A 22,493-nucleotide genomic window follows, 5' to 3' on the forward strand; every position below is an offset into this window, starting at 1 on the left:
TACATGGAGCTTTCACACTACCCTTGGTCAAGCTTTAACTCTTAAAACTGATTAGTCAAGTTATCTCAGCAATGCTTTCTATGCCGGCTAACAATGTTGACCATAATAAGTATAAGTTACACTATTTCTGTCCTCAGGAATGAAGACCTTAAAGAGATGTTGGAGAGCAATAAGGATTCGCTCAAACTGGAAGCCATGAAAAGGGTTGTTGGGGTGAGTGCATCATGGGAATTCACATACATACTTTTTAAATTACAAACAGCATTGTTGTGTGTGTGTGTCTTCTCTCAGTTATCTGTTGAGTTTAATATCAGTGATAAGATTTTTTTTTTTTTTTTTTTTTTTTTTTTTTTTCTCAGCTGATTGCCAAAGGAAAAAATGCATCTGAGCTGTTTCCTGCTGTGGTGAAGAACGTTGCGAGTAAGAACATCGAGGTATGACAGTATTAAGAAACATATAACAGAAAAAACACCATCATTACTGTTGTCATTTTTATTACAGTTAGCTGTTATGATTCATTTCATTCCCGTGTGACACAGCACGTGGATACTGTGCATGATATTAGAGAGTGAACTTCCTCATAAAGAACAAAAGGCTCATGTGGATTGGCTTCGTTTGAAAGCTTCCCCTTAATTTAGTTTGTATTTAATAAAGTTTTTGTACAACGTTAAACAGACCATCTTAAACTTAAAAGAAAAAATAATCACTTAAGAGTAATGACATTAAATAAAAAGTCAATAAATAAAGATAAACACAAGGTAAGCCTTTGTTATGCAAAGTGATAAACAAATCACATGTTCCACTGTCTGCACCCGTAATGTAAACAAAGACGCGTATATTGTACACCCGCTGTAGTGTATGTGTATTCAGTTGCGTACATTCGCAAACTTGCAGCATTCCACGAGTTTTACTCAAAGAAGTAGCTGAATGATCATGCATCATACATCCATTGTCATCCGCTTATCTGGGTTTGTGTCGTGGGGCAACAGCTCCAGCAGGGGACCCCAAACTGAATCAAATAATCAGAATTAAAATATTACAAAAAGCGTAAGAGGTGGCCGGGTTGGCTCAGTGGGTAGAGCAGGCACACATATACTTGGAGGTTCATGCCTCGACACAGAGGTCCAGGGTTTCGAATCCGACCTGTGACGATTTCCTGCATGCTCCCCCCCTCCCCTTTCTCACTTAGCTGTCCTATCAAAATAAAAGGCGGAAACGGCCCAAAAAATAATAATAATAAAGCGTAAGAGAAAATTAGGCGCTCATTATAAAACAAAACAAAAATGAATAAATATATTTGAGTATTAGTGGAAATCTGATAGTTTACCTATCTACTTTTATTTTTTATGTTAATTATTAATTGGGTGAGTACAGAGGGGTAGACTGAATATATCTGTGTCCTTATGCTGTGATCAGACCATGCGTGCATAAGACATTTGTACTTATCATACACGGTATACATAATACAATTGTCTGTTCATATAGATTAAAGCTGTCATTGGCTGCCCAAAAAGAGCTGTCCCTAAAATCCCCCTTCCCTTGTCGCTGGACATTTTCTATTTTCTACCCCCACTCCTTTTCCCTTGTCCTGGATGGCACATGGGTCAAAAAGTCAAATTAGAATGTTACATTCAAGAAAAAGTAATGTTACTTTAAATAAATGTTACTCTGGGAAATGCAAAAAGACTTGGATAAATCACAACATAATATTGGAATCAAGAGTATTTAATTACTTAAACCAGTGATGAAATAAGACCAAGTGTCTGTAACAGTAACTCCAGTTGTGATAATGTCCTCTCCACAGATCCATCCAACTGTGACCGGATGAAATGTTTCTTTTATATATATATATATATATATATATATATATATATATACACAACTTATTTTCTCTTATCAATCAGTAGTAGAACAACTATCTTTATTACTGCAATTCATAAACTGGTGCAACATAAAGATACTGTGGGTCTGTGTGAATACTCCACTAAATCATGGCAGACTTGTGCACACAGACTATTCAGTGAATGACCAAACGCTAAGCAACAGCTCAAGAGGGGTTCCCATGCCCAGAGCCTGTGAATATTGATTAGCAGCCGCAGAATAATCAGGTAGCGTGAGGGGCAGCATGTGAGCCTTAAGCCCAGCGCTGTGTACGAGGCATGCAGCCGAAGCAACTCATGGCAGGGGTAGGGGAGCAGGTGGGCGGATGTAATTGGCAGAAGAGAGCCCACAGTCACGTCTCCTCTCTCCCACCTCGTATACACCAGCTGCTAAGGTAGTGTGAGTTTCTCCGTTTCTCTCTCTCTCTTTCGGTTTCTTCCACACTTCACTCACCTACAGTATATCTCACGAAAAATGGCCTCTTCTCGTGTTCCCACCCTCATCCCTTCTCACCTTGTCACTGTGAGCTGCCATTGATCCCTTCTAATTAAAAAAAACAGCACAAGAGCACGCAGGTTATTGACAGGATTTAATATCCGTGCACTTTATTTTCATTCATCATTGCTGCACTTTATTTTAACATCACATATCATACACAAATGGATGCCATGGCATGCTAGTGTATGTTTTTAGGTGCATATTCAAGTGACAAGGAAAAAAAAAAGAAAATATATATTAAATCTCATTTTATGCAGAGCAAATTGTAGGGCCCTTAATTGCCTACTTAGCGGTTCAAAATGAAATCTGTCGTGTGCTTTGTGGTCAGTGAAACCAGATCCTTGAGGGCAGATGGGTTGTGTCTCCTTTTATAGTGAGTAATGCCATTAATTCCAGCAGTAATGACCAGAACGATGATTGAGAACTGTGGTGCACTGCTGCAGGTCAATACTCACTGCATTAGAAAGCATGGTGCTGATTACTAACTAAACTCTTGGCGATTGTACCTGGAATGTAACCTTACCCCTGACCTTGACCTAAAATCAGTTCTTAAATGAAATTATAAATAGTTCTTGAAGTAAATCATAACTTTTAAAAACCACTTTGATTCCAGTTCCATTATTTATGAACATGCAGCATTATGGCAAAATCAGCTCTGATAGTTTAGCTTTTTTTTTCTGATTAGCTGATGTAAATCAGCAAATTATCAACCTTTGGCATTTAGTTAAACTTGTCAGAAAGCTAGACAAATATTATCTCAAGCTTTCCTGTGAGAAAGAAAATGTGTTGAAGCCAAAACAGAAGACGTTGGGGGTCAAATAATTCAATCGTCATTTTTGAAAGAGAGCAAAAATACATAACCTCGCTCTCTGCATGAAACAACACTGGAGCGAGTCTGCAGCTAGTGATATCGAGACAGGAAAACCTTTTATACCAACTTTTTTTCCCCACTCCTTGAAATAATAAACTTGAATTTCCCGCAGAAAAATGTAGCTAAGAGGAAGACTCGCCCTGTTGTTTTATACATTATTGTTTATTAAGTTCCTTTTATAGCTGCAGTCTTATTTGTGGAAACATGCTCTTGAGTTTGGGAACACAGCTGGTTTCCTAGACTGCATTCATTTCCACTTACAGCTGCTTCAACTGATTGCTGTTTGTTTTAATTGTCCTTTGCAGCTTAAGAAGCTTGTATATGTGTACCTGGTGAGGTATGCAGAAGAGCAGCAGGACCTGGCTTTGCTATCCATCAGCACCTTCCAGCGGGCCCTCAAGGTAACATCTCTACTACTTGTCTCTGTCTTTCTCTCTTCATTATTACTAACCTGGTAAAAAGCTGTCCTTTTGTGCCTTTTCTTCTCATTGCTAAGATGCTAACTGTGTTTATGTTGTTCATAATCTACACAAAGCTGCATATCATGTCAAACCTCGATGTTCTGTTAAATGCTTTAGATTCAGTAAAAGTAATAAGTAGAAAACATTCTTTTACACACTGACACAAGTGGCTTTTATTCCTGTATATCGGTGGCAGGACCCAAACCAGTTTATCCGGGGCAGCGCACTGAGGGTTTTGTCTAGTATCCGCGTCCCCATAATTGTCCCCATCATGATGCTGGCCATCAAGGAGGCTGCAGCTGACCTGTCCCCATATGTCAGGAAGACATCGGCCCACGCTATCCAGAAGCTCTACAGGTACGGTTCTGTGACTCTGATGTCGTTTCTGTTGTTTAGGCAAATACCTGGGCTGCAACAGGAGCTGCAGCTATCACTGGGTAAAGCCAGTAGCTAGTAGCTGCACTCGTTAGCTTGACTGGCTCTCCTTACTGCCTCATTCCTGAGCAGTTAATACAACACATGTTGGGTAATATTGATATAAGGGGTTTTGCCCTGCGGTTATCTTGCTCTTATCAGTGTGTGTCTTTCTAAGACTGGCATGGATCAAAGAATGAATGAGGTCCTAAAATATGAGCAAAGTAGTAAAACTGAACTTGAATAGATGAGTTGCATAATTGATTTAATGGCTAAATTCAGTTATTCACAAAACATGACTGTACTCTCACCTATTACACAATTATACCTTGCACATTCCCACAATAAACAGAAAAAGTAGTGACCACGGTAGGGCTTCAACTAGTCTTTATCCTTGACGTTCCACTTAGAGGATTGCTCTGATGCCGCCGGAAAATCCGCCGGATTTCACTCAGTTAGGCCGGATATCTGTTGCCTTGGGCTTCCTTTGTGTTGGCATTTTAAACTCTGGTGGATTTCTGAGGACTATCATTAACTGCTCCTCAGATGTCTGCAGGGTAAATCCAGACAGCTAGCTAGACTATCTGTCCAATCTGAGTTTTCTGTTGCACGACTAAAACAACTTTTAAATGTACGTGTTCCACCAAAAAAAGTTCCTTCCCGAGCCTGTTTTGCAGCGGCACAGCGGCTTTTCTCCGGTGCTTAGCACCGCCCAAGGCGATTGTGATTGGTTTAAAGAAATGCCAATAAACCAGAGTTTTCCTCCTCCTCTCCTCCAGCACGCTTTTGAAGGAGGGTCTGGCAAAGCGAGACTAGGCGGCAACTAGCAATTATTTTCATTATTGATTCATCATTTTATCTGTAACATGAGAGAAAATGGTTAAAGGTGCCTGCTATAATGTTCCAAAGCCCAGGACGATGTAATCAAATTTGATTCGATTCAATCAGTTTGTTTCATTGAAAAAACCCCAAATATTTGATTTGCAATCAGATATGATAAATAAAAGCAGCAAAACATCACATTTAATAAGCTTTAACCAGAAAATGTTTTGACATTTTATTTAATTTAAAAATGGAGTAAAACGATTAATCAATTATCAAAATAGTTGCAAATAATTAGTATGCCGATTGACTTATCGATTAATTGATGTTGCAGCTCTAGTCCATTGCATGTACACATTGTACAGATGCGAAAATGAGCAGTCATGCAACACTACACCTGTAAGTTATTACGCAACATGATGAAGAGTCCCAAATGTCCGAAATATGTATTTATTGCGCTCTATAGACTAAACTACCGAGTGTTATTTAGGGGCAGTGAATGTCTGTCACAGTCTAGATCAGAAAATACAACCTGCTCATTGACAGTTGTTGTGACACACACAGGCACCTCTGTATTCTGAGCACACAGAGGGAGACATAATTTAATTTGTAAGTCCATCAAGTTTTCATGTTTATGTGAATAATTGCCATTCCTTAGTTGACAATTTGTCTCTCTCAATTGTCTTCAGCATGGATCCAGACCAGAAAGAGCAGCTGATCGAAGTGATAGAGAAACTATTGAAAGACAAAAGCACAGTAAGTACAGGCTGAGCAGTGAGTGCTATACACTTTTAATTTCTCTAATGTTGGAGAACGCAGACCACTGGAGGGCGCCCCAGTCTAGCGATTCTCCTCTTAGCTCTCCATCCCACAGCTCATTCAGCAATGCCATGGTTTGTTAACACCCACTTAAACCCACACATCTTCAGATGCTCCTTGTTAAGTGTCCATTTGGAAGGAATTTTTGCACTGATGCTAGTGTCAGCTTAATTTTCTCAAAGGCCAACTTCTCCCCCCCTCCCCCCCCTAAAATGGACCATAAATGAGTTGGATTCTCAGATTCTGTGTTTAGGCCAGTCACAGACACAACGCAGGCAGCCCATTAGAAGTCAGCAGGCAGCACATTCATTTGAGGGGGGGGTCACAGTGAATCCTAAGGGTGTTTAAATGCCAATTTCAAATATGTAGACGTTGGCTACAGAATGCACTGTTTTTTGGAATTATGTATTCATAGCGTATACCTATCATTATACAAACAAAACAAAGCAGCTTAGGCCAAGGGGGGATGGAAAGCCCTTTACCAGATGCATAGCATATTTAGCCCCAGACGCTAACGAAGACAGATGACTTCTCCCCCGTTGGAGCCCATATTGTGAGGCTGGGGACAGAGAGAGAGGGCACTGTCATCACACAGAGGCAAGAGCACAATCAGTCGGTGATGAATGGTGAAAAACCCAAACATAGTGAATATTTAATAGCTATCAAGTGATGCATTTTTATGATGCTAGGCTGATACCATGTAGCATTTAAAAGTCCCACAATGATGGTCAGCGTCAGTAATGTCAGAGCCATTTTATTTCTGTTTCTTTATTGCTTGGATTAATTCTATGTAAGGATGCCCTGGTGTTGAATCAGTGCTGTCATGTAGCTTAACATAAAAGGGAACATCACAGAATTTACACACAGAGGTCAGTTTACTAGTCATGAGAAGTTCCGCGCTGCCTGGGAAAGCATGTCTTCTGTAGCTCTGCAGGAGTTTTGTCAAGACTGAGAGAGTAACCCCTGATGATGCCATGAGGGTTATTCTCAGCTTGGGTTTGGAGACTACACATTTTTAACATGAAGCCATGTGGAGTGTCAAGTTTGCAAGACGTGCACATTTACCAAGCAGGTATGAAAAGATGCTAGAGGTTACACTTCATACTGTGAACTTTTGCACATTCCTTTGTCAATATCTTGGTACATTCCTGCACAAAATAGCTTAGCTCATTCATTTTAAAACAAATATACATGTAGTTTTTCATATTTTATTGTACATTTTCTTGACCCTTACAGTACTTGCTTTTTATATTTTATTTTCTATTACTATGTTTATCGTTGTGCACCAAAACACCAAGGATTCTCATGGGAAATGTAAAATATTCACTTTTGAGAAGTTGTCAGTGAGTTTTTGCCATTTTTGTGATTTAATAATAATAATTCATTTTCTCTCTGAATAATCCCTCCAGCTCTATTGAAATGAATTGTTCTTTTGAATTAACATTGGGAGTAGTAGCGACTTTTAATTGTCTATTAAGTGTATTATCATTTTCTATAGTGCTTGTTCTATTAAGGTTATAGACATCTTTAGGTTTGTAACACAGTTTTACCATATTGACTGTTAATGAATCAATTCAACTGCAAATAAGTGAATTCATTAAGGTAAATTCATTAAGGTAAATGCTATGTAGCTGATGTCATTGCTGCCTATAGAAGAAGGAAACATTTGGTTATTGTTCCAGTCTGTCATCCTGACATTTACCTTTACAGATGTGCCTGTTTGGTTAAATGGCTGTGACACACGGGGGGCCTGCTTATAGGCAGGATGGTTTAAAGAGAAAATTGGAAGGCCCGATGACAGAGACAACATAGGGGTTTGTGCAGCTGTTTTACCGTGATGGATCTATTATCCAGCCATTACAAGATAAATGATCGATCCCTCCCACCACCCCACCCCCTGCACCTTCTGCAAAATTGAAATGAGAACAGAAAGGAGGGGCAGGGATGGGGTACTATGATCAGGGGCTAGGTGAGATGCCCATTAATTTAAGAGAAAAAGGAGGGAGGAGGAAGAGAGCAGGAGAGGAGCGAGAGAAGGGAGGATAGGCCGACCCCACACCGGGCCATCAATCAAAAAGGCGCACGTTGTCTCTGGCGTGATGACCCAGCACTCTCTGCCTCTCTGGCACCCTAATTAGAATTCATAGCAAAATAGATGCAAGGAAACGGTTTGGGCCCTTCATAATTTTATAGGAAATTTATTGTTATTAGAAGAACCATTTGCTTAGTGTGATTTTTCCATTACCGGCTTGTCACGCAGGGTAGATAATATGGTCGAGGAGGGGGAGGAGGTGTATGAACTCCATAGATTGGGGTGTCAGTTTTGTTGATGGTGCATGTAGTTTACCTTGGAGCTGCGTCTAATGGGGGAAGTTGGTAGAGAATGCACAAAGCCTTGCAGCAGGATCCACATGCTCCGAAACAAAGCTGCCTGTAATAGCCTTAGAGACAGGCCTTGGGAGAATACCAGGGGAGTGAAAACGCACACCAATATATGCTGAATATAAAGATATTCGAATTGACTGCTTTGAGTAGGTTTATCTATACTAGAATATGTTGGCAGAGATATTAACTGAAAGGTCCAGCTGTGCTTCAAGCTGTTGTGAAGTTACTTTAACATAGATATGTACAAGTCTTGTTTATCCGTCAATGTGAACAGTTTTCATTGGCACCATTTTCTTTTAGTCCTATTTATCTCCTTTGTATTGGGTTGGGGTCCAAAATCTCAGAGACAGATGTCTTTAAAACCTGGGTAAATGCAAACAAAACCACCTAAATTGCTAGGTACCAATGGACCTTTTTTCACAGCTTTTTGACTTGTCATTACAGAAAAAGTTCAGGTATAACTAATGATATTTCATTAATGGTGGCTCTGCCAACATTTTACTGGAATGTACCTATTTTTAAGGTCAAAATGTCTGCTGTGGAGGTTGAGAGTTGCTGCTTTTTGTGTGAAATTTGGCTGAATTTAACATTTAAGCATTTTTACTCAAAGCAGTTGAAAACAAAATTGAATATGGCTTTCTAACAGAAATTAGGTAAACTTGCTCAGTAAAGTGATCATATATGAATTTAAATTGAAGAAAAATGTCACACACGTTATGCTTTTAAACTTGCTTGTAAACCAAATATTACAAAAAGCAATTTTTGTGCTTGAGTTGGTTTCTCTCAGATTAATCCACATATTTACAGAAACTGTATCCAGTTTATTTTTCAAAGATAGATTGCACTAGTTCTTCCCTAAAACATTATTTATCCTGCTGTAGATAAATCAAAAAGATAAAGAATGCATATGTCATCACAGAAATGCTACTGATGTCTGCAGAGACATGCCAGCGCACATTGCAAATCTCAAATTCAGGTGATACTTACTTTTATTATAAATAGCTGCCGAGATGTCTTGGCTCTCTGACATTATACACTCCAATGCCTGTTTATTAGGTCCACCCACAGTAACTAAAACGTATATGCCGTTCAACACAACAACAAATCTTCCATTCACGAAGCTTATGATAGTTCAGTTTTTGTTGGAACTTTTTATAGAGGTGCTTGGAGGCTGCAGTTTGTGCTGCTGTTGAACTGCGTTGCATTATACAGAGAGGTGTTTCTGTTATTTAGCCTGCCCTTATTGATAGAAATGGGTTGGACATAATATTAGAAACACCTCAGTATAATGCAACATCATTTAGCAGCCTCCAAAATGTTCATACAGTTGAATCAACACCTATCTAAAACTCTGTTTACCGTTACGTATGATAACATGCATTTTCATGCAAGACTGTTGCTAGCTTTATCATGTAACTACCCTCGCTTGATCTACCTGCAAGTGTCTTTCCTCGAATGTAACTCAAGTTTCTGTGGGTCACTTAATAAATCTAACTTCATACATCAGTGTGATACCATGTTTGCTCTTTCAGTGATCCATTCATCAGTATTATTGTTTGAATGTCAGAAAAGCTAATCATCACTCACATTTAAGATGTCGAGATTTCTCAGAGAATCTGCAGAAAGCAGCTGTGCACACACACACACACACACACACACACACACACACACACATGCACACACGCACACACAATCAATACAGGCTCATGACAATGCTGATGGGTAAATGTACTGGGTTCCTACAGGGCCACCGGGGGCCAGAAGGCTTTAATTGGGAAGACTAGATTCTGCTCCCTTTCTCTCCTCCTTCTGCCTCGCCTGCCCGTGATAATGCTATTTGCGTATTAATATGCTGTCACTCACTCAGTCTCATAGTCAGTCAGTGAGCCAGCAGCCTCCTTGTCCTCGCTTTCTCCTTAAGCAGAACATCAAATGAGTTTTGTACCTGAGAAAAAATATATAATTTAGGGAAGTAATATGAGTAACACACACATTGATGGATTTCTTTCACAGTGCAAAATAAGTGAGTTAAAACGTTAAGATCAAACCTTTTCCTTCTAATCATCAACTAACTACTTAGAGGCTAAACTGTGTGTATTGTAATCAAAGTGGTAAATTGGCATTGTGTTTTTTGGACCAGGGTCATATCTGTTAACCAGTCTTTAATTTCTCTTGAGTCTGAGTTTACTTTCTTACAGCTTTTAAAAAACTTAAGTATTTGTTCAATTTGTCTAACAAAACAGCCACATATTCTTACAACTTCCATTAACTTGAATGTTAATATTGGACAGAAAAAAAGAATAAAAAAACATCAGCATTTCCCTCATGACTTGGCTTCTCTCTCTTCCATTCTTCTTCCCTTTATTCTTTTCTGTAGCTGGTGGCCGGCAGTGTGGTGATGGCTTTTGAGGAAGTGTGTCCAGATCGCATTGACCTGATTCATAAGAACTACAGAAAGCTGTGTAACCTGTTGGTGGATGTGGAGGAGTGGGGCCAGGTGGTCATCATCTCCATGCTGACGCGCTACGCCAGGACGCAGTTCACCAGTCCCTGGAAGGAGGTGAGGCACTCATCGCGCTGAGGACTGAAACCAATGGGGATCCATGTCGGAATCATATACTTACTTATGTTTCACTTTGTAAGCATCTTTGGTAGTAAGAAGGCTGTCATGTGACATGGTAGCAATCCCTGGTCATTCTAAAGACCCATCATGTTCTGTGCTCATGTGCACCAGAGGAAGAGACCTACCCAACACATTCAACTTGAAAGCCTTTTCACAGTAACGCTTGTCATCTGGGAATTAGAAATTTGCTCTCTCTGTATGAATCATGTTTTATGAGTGCAACTGTCTGATTTTTAAAGGACAAGTCTGGCGATACTTTATGATTTAACAAATCCTATGAAAAAACCAAAACCAATGATGAATATATCCACTAACAAGTATTGTGTGTGGATCAAAGCCAGATATATCTTCTTCTGTGTCATAGAGCTCTATTGTTGCCTCAAATACTCTATTTCTATTAATCCACTGCTGAAAATAGTCCCCAACAAATGTATACTGTTTGGGTAACATTTGCTAAAAACTACAGTGACAAGCTGTTGCTGAGCCTTTTAAAGAAAATGAAACTATACTGTATGTTCCTGACCCATACAGCTTCAGCAGGAAGCAGGGGGTATGGGACTGAAAGTCCCAAACAAACTGGGGAAGATGAAACGTATTTAGAGTCTGACCAACACATTGTTGGTTTTGGTCGTTTCATGGGATTTGTTGACAGTAAGAAAGATATATTGAATAACACCAGCCTTATCCTTTTTAAAAGTATAATTCTACAAATGTGCAAAATGAGAGAGAAACCGTATTTGTAATCACAATTTAGGGATTGTAGATTGTAACATTTGAGTTAAACTCCTGTATTACTTTTATACATTTCATAATATTGGAAATTGGAAACGTGTAACGGTTCCTCTGTACAAGAGAGGTCAAGAGATTGTTCTTGAGGCACTGAAAAACATTTTCTATATTTGAAACACTGCTAATATAAAATATAATTTTTTTGAATTTGCTCAATCCATTGAATCCACTGATAAATCCACTGAAAAACATTACGGATAAATGTCATGTATTGTGTTGTTTATGTTTCAGGGTGCCATGTTTGATGAGAGCAATGAGAAGGCGTTCTATGGCTCTGACTCGGAGGAGAAAAAAGACCAGACGGAGGCCCAACCTTACATCATGGATCCAGATCACAGGCTGCTGCTCAGGAACACCAAACCTCTACTGCAGAGCAGGAACACTGCTGTGAGTTAGCTGGACACTTAAACACAGACATATACAGCCATTTTCAAGCCATTAGGAGTAGGCTGTGCAAATGCATGTGCTGCTTTTTAACCGGTCGAGAGATATAAACGTTGATCAAGGTGTTTTGAGTGTTGCCTCTGCTCGTATCTCACCTTTTGTCTTAGAGATAGAAGCTGCACTAGTGCTGCTGTAACCTGGTATGGACGTGCACGCGCAGAAATGCATTTAATGATCCCTTTTCTTACACAAATAAAACGCGCACACCTGGATACACAGCACAAAATACAAGAATACACACACACTATACCTTTCATAATGCACCCCACAAGATAAAAAAAAAAGAAGATAAAAGGCAACGTGAGTGCAGATCTCCATCACCCAGGAGTCTCAAGGTCTCTGTCGCTGTGTAGCAGTGGGAGGAAAAATGCTCCCAAATGAAAGTGTTGATTAAAATGTGACATGCTGTGTCTTTACACGCGACAACACAGTGACATCCTCCATCTTCATAGACACCTGAACCCTTTCATTCTGTCTGCAACGATGGACACACGTCCGCCTGCTATTTAAAGCTCCGCTGAAAAATTACCTTTTATAGAGTTGAGTCATGAGTGCTTTTGTAGAGCACTAAGAAATGCATGTCAAGGAATTTTATTTTAGGTTGGGTACACAGGTGGCAATGTACTGTTGGTGGTGTAATAATAATGATAATAATATTAATAATAATGCTAGAGCCCTGTTAAAAAAAAAAAAAAGATTAAATCAAGGAAAAGTAACATATAGCAAAGCAGATACTAGAAACTGGTTGAAAAAAAAAAAGTAACAACACAAAGCAAGCAAAGACATTAGATGAGTCTATCAAATGTTTTAAGAGGGATTAAAATGCGCAGAAATTAAAATAAGTTCCGACTGTGTTGGTGTGTTTTAGGTGGTGATGTCTGTCGCTCAGCTCTATTGGCATTTGGCCCCTAAGCATGAAGTCAACATTGTCACCAAATCACTGGTTCGACTCCTAAGAAGCCACAGGTAATGCAAAAAAATGTATACTGCTTTCTTTTGAGTCAGCTGTGATGAATGACTAACCATCTTCTTTCCACGTCGTTGATGTCTGAATATGTTATTTTCTTTCTTTTGTGCACAGAGAGGTGCAGTACATTGTGCTTCAGAATATTGCCACGATGTCCATTCAGAGGAAGGTAAGTCTGCTTGTGAGCAGCAGAACAATAATGGTGTCTTGATTCATTGACACAGGTTGTCTGATAACACACTTTATCTCCAAACAGGGGATGTTTGAGCCCTTCATGAAGAGTTTCTATGTGAGATCTACAGATGCCACACACATCAAAACACTGAAGGTAGCTGCTAGTTTATTATAGTTGTAATTCATTATGGGCTCAAATAGGGGCAAATAAGATTTTGAGCTTGTGGAACAGTGTTACGTTTGTGGTTATTATGTAAAAACACATCTGCGGGAGACATTGACGTTTGTGAGTGTAGAAAAGATTGGTTTTGGTAGAATCAAAAAAACAATGAGGTTACAGAAAGACAAAGTCTTAATTAATTGCTTAATTGCTTTAATGAACATCTGATTACAGATTCCACATGCATACACACATGTAGGTTAAAAGTACGAATTTTTGGTTCTGCTTTTTTTTTTTTTCTGGTTCAGTTTTTCTTCTCTACAAGTTGTTCTTTTCTACAACTGCAAACTTAAATTTCTCCCGTGTTTTTTTTTTCACTGGCACAAAGGGCTACTGCATAACCAAAGGCTTTAAAATGATTTCTTTCACAAACTCAAAATCTGTCAAACTCTTATCATACTTCAACCCACTTCTCCCTTATGATTCTTGTAGTTGGAGATCCTAACCAACCTGGCCAATGAAGCCAACATCTCCACTATTCTGAGGGAATTTCAGGTTTGTGTTTTGTGTATTATTGATTACCAGTATTTGACATCAACAGTTAAGGATTACTTTGAGATTTGGGGTATTAACACTTCCTCTGTGACTTTTAAACAGTTCCTTTCTCTTTATTGTCCTTGTCCTGTGTTTTTTCAGACCTATGTGAAGAGCCAGGACAAGGCGTTTGCAGCAGCCACCATTCAGGCCATCGGCAGGTGTGCCACCAACATCACCGAGGTGACCGACACTTGTCTCAACGGTCTGGTGCTGCTGCTTTCCAACAGAGACGGTAAAATGCCTTCACTGATTACAGATATCGGAGAGTTTACCTTCCTCGGTTACGTTACGGTGCTGCAACTGCCTGCTTTTGTGAGAGCTTGATGTATTGTCGTTGCAGAGACTGTAGTGGCCGAGAGTGTGGTGGTGATCAAGAAGTTGCTTCAGACTCAGCCCACCCAGCACAGTGAGATCATCAAACACATGGCCAAGCTCTTCGACAACATCACTGTACGTTTCATCGTTGTATTACTCGTACTGTTGATCCATTTGTATTTGATCAACATGAGAGTTTAGACAGGAACAAAGGAATAGGTGTCATGTGTCATTGTGACATGTATGCTTATACTATACTCTTGAGTAACTGCTGCTCTTTCTCTTTGATTTGTCACCCAAACGTGCAGGTCTCCATGGCCCGAGCTAGCATCCTGTGGCTGATGGGAGAGTACTGTGAGAGGGTGCCAAAAATTGCCCCTGATGTACTCCGTAAGATGGCAAAGACTTTCACAGCAGAGGAGGACATTGTCAAGCTGCAGACAGTCAACCTAGCAGCCAAACTCTACCTGACCAACTCCAAGCAGGTACAACATTAACTACCAAGTGCCAAGAGACTTTTATTGTGTTGAGCTGAACATTGAGCAAACATGGTCCTACAGTAATGCGCCTGGTTTCTGAAATTAGCAGGTATTAAAAAAGCCTGTTCTCTATATGTGGGCCCATGAATCGTCCTTTTACATTTTTTATTACACAAGACACAGCGTTATCTCCCATTAATTGAACACTTCTGCAAGTCAGAGCTAAATGCTCAGTTTAAATCTAGAGCTGTGAATGAGACAGCTTTAACGTAATGGAGCATCTCCTAATGCAGCTTGGTGTCTCCAGGCCTATTCAGTGAGATGGGGTGATCTTGGCCTCTGAGCTGGGTTTATGAGCCCAGACACTGCCTCCTCAAATGAGCACATCATTACACCTCTTGCTCCTCCTAATGTGTTGGGGAGGATAGAGAAGGAGAGACAAAGACAATTCAGAAAAGGATTTGGGTTACAATGCAGCTTTTACAGCAGTTTTGTTTTTATGCCTGCCTAAATACTATATGTCAGTGCTGTGTTCTTTCTCGCTGTTATGTACCAGATGAAGTTTTTTTTTTAGTTATCCAGGGAGAAATAAGAACTAAAATATGGGAATGAGAAGACAAAATGGGTTAATGGCAATCCTTGCTCAAATGTTTGTACATTCCAGTTGTATCGATTTTTTTTTTTATGGAAGTAGGAAAAAATAGTTCAACATTTTGGGAAATATGGTAATTTCTCTTTTTTTGCCAATATCTACAGTGCTCAGCATAAGTGAATACACCCATGCTAAAGTTGACCAAAAAGAGGAATAAAAATGAATCTTTTGGAAAGATTGGCATGGGGTACTTTCCATAAGATCATTTCTCAATGCAAATCAAACCAGCTATTATGCTAACTGAAATTCAACCCTGCCAATCTCTAGGTATGGTGAAGGGTATGTGATGATGTGGGGGGGCTATTTTAATTCCAAAGGCCAAGGGAACTTTATCAGGATGCATAGTATCCTGGATCCATGAAATAACTGGCCTTTATCTGTCTTCATCTTAAAATCTGCCTGCCTCTATGGGAATTTAACACAGGGGTGTACTTACTTATGCCCCCTGTATTTTAAGAAAGAACATATATTTATTTACGATTACATTATTCATTCACAAAGAAAATTGGTGTCCTTAAAGGTTGGATTTTTCCTCTTTTTTTTCTTCTTTTTTTTTAATTAAGGCATTAAGATCAATTTCCAAAAGATGATTTTTTTTTATTATTCTTTTTAGTCAACTTTAGCATGGGTGTATTCACTTATGCTGAACACTGTAAATGAGAAGATTGATGTTTCCTAACTACAGAGGTGAAGCCAGGACACAATTGACTGGAAGTCTGGAAACCGATGGAGACAGGCTACCTCCATCTAAAGTTTAAAAAAATAAACCATCCATCACCTCAAAAGCTCTACAACAAACCTGTTATATCTTGTTTGTTTAATCCCCCAAAAAAAATGAGTTGTGTAGAAATGTCTAGTTGTGGTTTTATGGGGAATTGCGTGCTGCGGCTACTTTGCACACAGTGAGCGGGGGCATTGACTTGGTGTATACTTGGCGTGCAGACATTAGAGTTGTAATGGTCAAAAGAAAACAAATAAGTGTCTTTCCTAAAATGTCTATCTATTCCTTTCTAATGGCTTTTTCCTATGCTCTGCTGAACCATAAACCACCAATCTTTACCCCCCCAACACACACACACACACTCTCTCTCTCTCTCTCTCTCTCTCTCTCTGACCCCAGACTAAGCTGCTGACCCAGTACATCCTGAACCTCGGCAAATACGACCAGAGCTACGATATCCGAGACCGAACACGCTTCATAAGACAGCTGATAGTGCCCAACGAGAAGAGCGGCGCCCTCAACAAGTACGCTCGACGCATCCTACTGGCCCCCAAACCAGCCCCAGTGCTCGAGTCCGCCTTCAAAGGTACTTCCTGCTTTTGTAATTTCAACCTCTTATCCTTATTTTGAAACACATTAAATACTCTAAATACGTTGAATATTTAAGATTAAATAACATTCTTCTCCTGTTGGGTAATTCATCCAAAAGCCAATCACTGAATCCATATTAACTGGACCTCTATTTCACATCTAGTGGCTCTATTTCCAGTAGTATGCAAAGTTAATTCAGGCAGTGGTTTTATTATTCTGGTGTGTCTGTCTCTCTGAAGGGCAGTCAGGTCAGACACCTTTACCTTGGACTAATGAGATGGGTAAATTATTGAGCTAATGCTAACCTTTTTCAGACACTCGGAGGGAAAAAATCACCCTCATTTTGCGGTCTCTCTCTCTCTCTCTCTCTCTCTCTCTCTCTCTCTCTCTCTCTCTCTCTCTCTCTCTCTCTCTCTCTCTCTCTCTCTCCCTCTCTCCCTCCCTCTCCCTCCTTGACAAAAAGGACAGAAACTGCCTCCTACAACATTAAAATTCAGAGGCAGTTTGCACTTACTGGGTGTTTATGGAAAGCGTTAACCACCCCTGTCATTCTTAATATTCACAACTCAAGTCTTTTTTTTTTTTTTTTTTTTTTTTTTTTTTTTAGTTAGCACTGTTTTTAGAGCACACCTCCCAAGGCACAGACACTGATTATCTTCCTGTGTTGACCAGTGGGGAGAGAGAAGAGTGTGTGCTCACAAAAACAGAGAGCTGATATTAAAAGCATAATGAGTCCTAGATCTTATATTAAAGGTCTTTTATATGTATACAGCGACATTAAGACACTGGCTCTCTCATTAAGGAGATGACTTGAATCATCCTCTATCTGCTAATTTCTCCACCACTCTTAAAACCTCCTTTTGTTTTTGGTCTTATCTTTCATTTTATTTTCCATTTCTTTAAAAGTACCTCCCCCTTGCTTTTCACCACTCTCACATTTTCAACCCAGTACTTTTTTTTGGTTTCATTTTCTGTCCTTTTTTTCCCTCTGCTTTCAGATCGCGACCGTTACCAACTGGGCACTCTTTCCCACAGCCTCAATACTAAAGCTGCTGGATACCTGGAGCTCTCCGACTGGCCAGCTGTTGCTCCTGACCAGTCTGTGAGGAACGTGGAGGTCATTGAGCCAGTAAGGAATCCACCTTTCTGACACACTCCTTCTCATAGTTTTACTTCATGCGTGTCTAATTCTAACTCACAGCTGTTATCGTCTCTTCACTTTCAGTCAGTTTCTTTTCTTATGTCTAACGAACATTAATGAGGTGACACAATGGTTCTACATTGTTTTGACATGAAAATTGTGCGTGGTATTACAAAACATTTACTTTGTTATGCTGCGTTTGCCGTCTGTAGAGGTATGAAATACATAATTATTCACTGTTGTGGTTTATAGAGCTGCAACAATTAGTTGATTGCCAAAAAAATTATTTGCAGCTATTTTATATAATAATCAAGTTATCGTTTAAGTAACCTAATGCTGAGTGGAGGAGGTGGCAGATTATTGTTCACTGCTCCTCAGATCACTGCAGAGTAAATTGAGACCGCTAGCTAGACTATCTGTCCAATCTGAGTTTTCTCTCGCACGACTATTTTGCACCGCCCATGATGATTCTGATTGGTTTTCCTCCCTCCTCAAATGCTGTGTGGAGTAGCCAGAATCTCCTTCAGCGCACTTTGGAGGAGGGTCTGGCAAAGCGAGACAATGACCATTACCACTCACAAGCACTTGTTCAGCACTACTAAGCAAATGTGCCGGTCTGAATTAGAGTTGGACATAACAATGATGAGCAGTATTTATATTGGCTTTTTATTATCCGTCTTTTATTATCATTATCCAAAGCCTGAAATACCTTATTCCTAAAAGTGCTGTTTTAGGAATTTACTGAGCCTTTAAAAAAATGAAACTATATATTTGTGTTAAAGATTGACTTCTTCAGTAAGCACCAGTGGGCTTGGAGCAGAGAGCCACAGACAGGGAGGTCACAAAGTGTTGAGAGACAGACTAACTCTTTGTTTCGGTCTTTTCATGGGATTTGTTGACAAAAAGGAAAAAAAATATAGAATAACAGCGGCCATTATACTTTACAAGTTATTAGATAAACACAAACTATATTAAAGACGCATATAAAAAAGATTTAAAAATGAAATAGAATAGAAGATAAAAATAAGGTTAAACAAATAAAGCAGAATAAAGACAAAAAAATATAACAATTGGAGTGACAGATGTGAATGAATGACCCCAAAGTTGATTTAATAAGAGGCCTTGATTTAAAGGAACAGAGAGCTGGAGCCGACCAGAGATGTTCACACGTCATTCTTTGGAAGTCCAAGTCAAGTCTCAAGTCTTTGAGCTCGAGTCCAAGTCAAGTCTCAAGTCTTTTGCCAGGAGTCCAAGTCAAGTCTCAAGTCTCTGGCCATCTGATCTGTCCCTAACACTGTATTGTTAAGTCCTGTAGCTACCATCCAGACAGTACAGCATCAAAATCAGTTGTAGGATAACTTTATGGGGTCTACTTAACACATCCCTCTAGCCCTCTGACCTGGTGAAATATTAATCTAAGTCTGTCACATCATATGGATACAACTATAAAGATACAATTTGCTTGTTCCCAGCATTAGCACAACACTTTGTGATGGTTAGCTTGTTACCTGTGACAAAATGTAACGTCTCTTTCACTCAAAAAAATGTCTACTGTGAAAGTGGAAATCAAGAGAATAGTGGCAGCACCACACCAGTTACAGAACAGCATGCATCTCAGTGTGAGTCCAAATTACGCACAATAAGCAGTTTGAACTCACTGATGTAATGCCATTTATTTATTTTCTAAGTGTTAGTATGCGCAGTGAAACTGAGTCCAGCATGAGGGAGACCCGACTCAGAGGAGGAGAGGTTAGTGAGGCCAGCGTCTCCACGGCAGGTGACAGTGCGCACGGATCCGCTGCGCCACGCATGGATGAAATGATGAAATAGTAAAGAGGACTACAGTAACAGAAATATGTGCAAAATTAAGACCGTCAAGACGGCCCAGTGTTTGGTGGACTGGGTACACCTTGATCACTTACAAACCTACAAATCATCCACGGGATCAATTACGCATCACATGAGTTTGCCCCCCCGACACAGCGTTTGTTCCTGGGGAGATGGATCCGTGCGTCCCGCCTCCTGTGCGCCATGGATGTCTGAGACTCAGCAACTACTAACTATAAAGATATAATGTGCCTGTTCACAGCATTAGCACAACACTTTGCGATGGTTAGCTTGTTACCTGTGATGATATATGCTAAATGTAACTTCTCTTTCACATTGCATTTTTTTTTATATGTGAGTGTGCACACATAAGGCATATAGCACATGCGTTACTTTGCACATTATGGCAAAGGACAGGGGACATGCAGCTCGTCATACGTTTCCACAAAGTATATGCGTCAATAAAAGAAAATAGAAATGCATGAATGAATTTAGATTTAAAAAGCTAATAATTGCATGAAAACCGGTTGTTGACGGGTCTCAAAGCTAGAGTCCGAAGTCTTTTGGGTCGAGTCTGAGTCAAGTCTGAAGTCAGCTGTTAGTGCTACTCGAGTCCGAGTCCGAGTCTCAGACTCGAGTCACCAACTCTGGGGCCGACCTCAACACTTTGACCAATGAGAAGCCTGATGAATCATAACTTTGTTGATGACACTATTTGCACTCTTATTTGATGTTTGAAAAAGACATTTCCTGCTTCCAACATTATCATTTACCAGCCCTGTTTTGTGGGATGTATCGGTTTGTTTTGGAGAAATTAACATTGATTCCTCTGTTCCATTCTGCCCCAAAACAAGAAGTTTTTGTGCCTTGAATAAGTTTAAGAACAAAAATTACAAAAATGAAAGTGCTTCTTTTCAGTGAGGGATATTATTGATTCAGTTTTTCTTCTCTGAGCTCCGGCTTTATCTTTGTTACTTTGTGGCTGCTAATGGGGATGCTAATAAAACAATAAACAACAATAGAACAAAGCAGCCTTTTCAACTAACTTTATCCCATATTTTAAATATAATGTCGATTTAACAGAAAAGATATCTGGTAACTTGGGAAATCTATGTTGTCCTGGACTAAATAAGTGCCAGCTAAAACTGATTGATTGAATTTGGTTAATTTACTAATTCCATTACATCTTCTTAAAGAGATTGAGAGGTAAACAGTGTGCATATCCACTATATCCAACTCTTGACAAACTGCTACTGCCTACGTGCTTTACTCTTTACTTTGTGTGAATAGTTTGCTCTGTAAGCATACAGTATTTGACAATGCAGTTGCGAAATGATTAGTTTTTTACCTGCAAAGCTAGAACATTTGGGGAATGCCTCTGAATAAGGTCTTAGAATTATACAAAATCTTGTAGTATGCTCATCCCTAAATTATGATATCTTTTAAATTGAATTAACCTCACTTGCCTCCACTATATCTCTTTAGGTGCAAGAGTGGGCGCCGTTAGTTGGGAAGACCAAGAAACTCAAATCTGACAAGTTCTACTCGGACGATGAAGAGGAGAAAGAAGAGGGAAGATCTGAGGGCAGCGAAGACAGCAGCAGCAGCAGCAGCAGCAGCAGTAGCAGTGAAGGTTTGTTTCTGTCTTTGTGTTTGAAGGTGTATCTTTTAGTCTAACAGTTAGATTGTGACAAAATGTGGTGCTGTTGTCCTCGTGGGATAGTGTGTTAAAGTAACTAGTACAATGCCCGTTCAAAATGTTGATTGCTTGGCCTGTGGTATTGCTGCTTGACGCTTTCACCCAGAAATGACTTACAGAAGGACCCCAAAGCACCTAATATGCAACCACATTGTAGGCCCTATGGCCTACTACTGACTAACATTGTACTACTACATTTACCTGACAGAGAATGTTGCAGATTCAGAATTTTTACCTAACCTTTATTGTTTGGTTGTTTAGCTTTATTCACAGTTTATTAATATTCAATATCCAATGCTGTCCAAACTGCTACAAATTCCAAACACCGAGTTCATTGGGTACCCAGGAAACCAAGTGTGAAGTAGATTGGATTGAAAAGTTCATGAGATATTTCAGAAACACACACACACACACACACACACACACACACACACACACACACACACACACACACACACACACACACACAGAAACGCATACAGAGATTCCCAGATGTATTAAAGTAATATAATCCTTAAGATTTCTGGTTAATTTGGCAACACCTGTGGTCAGTGGTGATAACGCAAAGTGCAGTTTAATGCTACACGTCCCAGAATTCAAAGCATAAAACCCTCGTTGAGCAGCTACTTGGTCAGAAACACAACAGAGGAGCAACTGGTGTATCTGTGTACAGTGCAGCCAAACAAACGTTTAAATAAAGACGTAAGTTAATAATCTGATCAGTCGATCTGATTTCATGCTGCACACGGCACTATTAGTTTTGCACGCAACAGCAAAAGCACATAGAAGTTGGTTGGTTAGCGGCTTCTCGTTTCATTACTCCCTTCAATATTTAAAACCGGAGGGAACTCACCATGTGTGGTTTTGTTGACACATTTTTGATGAACAATCGTTGTGTGCTAACTTTGGTGACAAAAACATTACGTTTCCTGTGACTGCTTCACAATAAAAGCCACCCCACGTTTTGCCAGTGGAATGCTATTAATGTGGAGCAGCAACAGTTAGCTCAGTTAGTAGGGCTGGGCGATATGGACCAAAAGTCATATCCCGATATATTTTGGCTGAATATCGATATACGATATATATCCCGATATTTTTTTCCGCAAAGTGAGAGCAAATGTTCAGTCAAAGCCAAAATCAAATATGACATGTCAAAAGTAGTT

The 22,493-nt window shown here is 39.7% G+C and overlaps 1 protein-coding gene across 2 annotated transcripts in view; it reads left to right on the top strand.

Annotated features, from left to right (window-relative positions):
* ap3b1a (adaptor related protein complex 3 subunit beta 1a) overlaps window positions 1-22,493 on the top strand; it is a 66,323-nt gene that overhangs the window by 9,772 nt on the left and 34,058 nt on the right. For both annotated transcript variants that reach the window (XM_028601876.1, XM_028601874.1), the window contains exons 2-18: window positions 138-213; window positions 360-434; window positions 3,556-3,651; window positions 3,908-4,068; window positions 5,637-5,703; window positions 10,529-10,711; window positions 11,795-11,950; window positions 12,876-12,973; window positions 13,089-13,143; window positions 13,231-13,302; window positions 13,801-13,863; window positions 14,005-14,137; window positions 14,246-14,355; window positions 14,529-14,705; window positions 16,472-16,658; window positions 17,662-17,792; window positions 21,117-21,264. In XM_028601876.1, the coding sequence (XP_028457677.1) occupies window positions 138-213; window positions 360-434; window positions 3,556-3,651; window positions 3,908-4,068; window positions 5,637-5,703; window positions 10,529-10,711; window positions 11,795-11,950; window positions 12,876-12,973; window positions 13,089-13,143; window positions 13,231-13,302; window positions 13,801-13,863; window positions 14,005-14,137; window positions 14,246-14,355; window positions 14,529-14,705; window positions 16,472-16,658; window positions 17,662-17,792; window positions 21,117-21,264 (1,988 nt within the window). The remainder of the gene's footprint in view (window positions 1-137; window positions 214-359; window positions 435-3,555; window positions 3,652-3,907; window positions 4,069-5,636; window positions 5,704-10,528; window positions 10,712-11,794; window positions 11,951-12,875; window positions 12,974-13,088; window positions 13,144-13,230; window positions 13,303-13,800; window positions 13,864-14,004; window positions 14,138-14,245; window positions 14,356-14,528; window positions 14,706-16,471; window positions 16,659-17,661; window positions 17,793-21,116; window positions 21,265-22,493) is intronic.

The sequence above is a fragment of the Perca flavescens genome, chromosome 16, assembly GCF_004354835.1.
Source record: "Perca flavescens isolate YP-PL-M2 chromosome 16, PFLA_1.0, whole genome shotgun sequence".
Classification (NCBI taxonomy): Eukaryota; Metazoa; Chordata; class Actinopteri; order Perciformes; family Percidae; genus Perca; species Perca flavescens.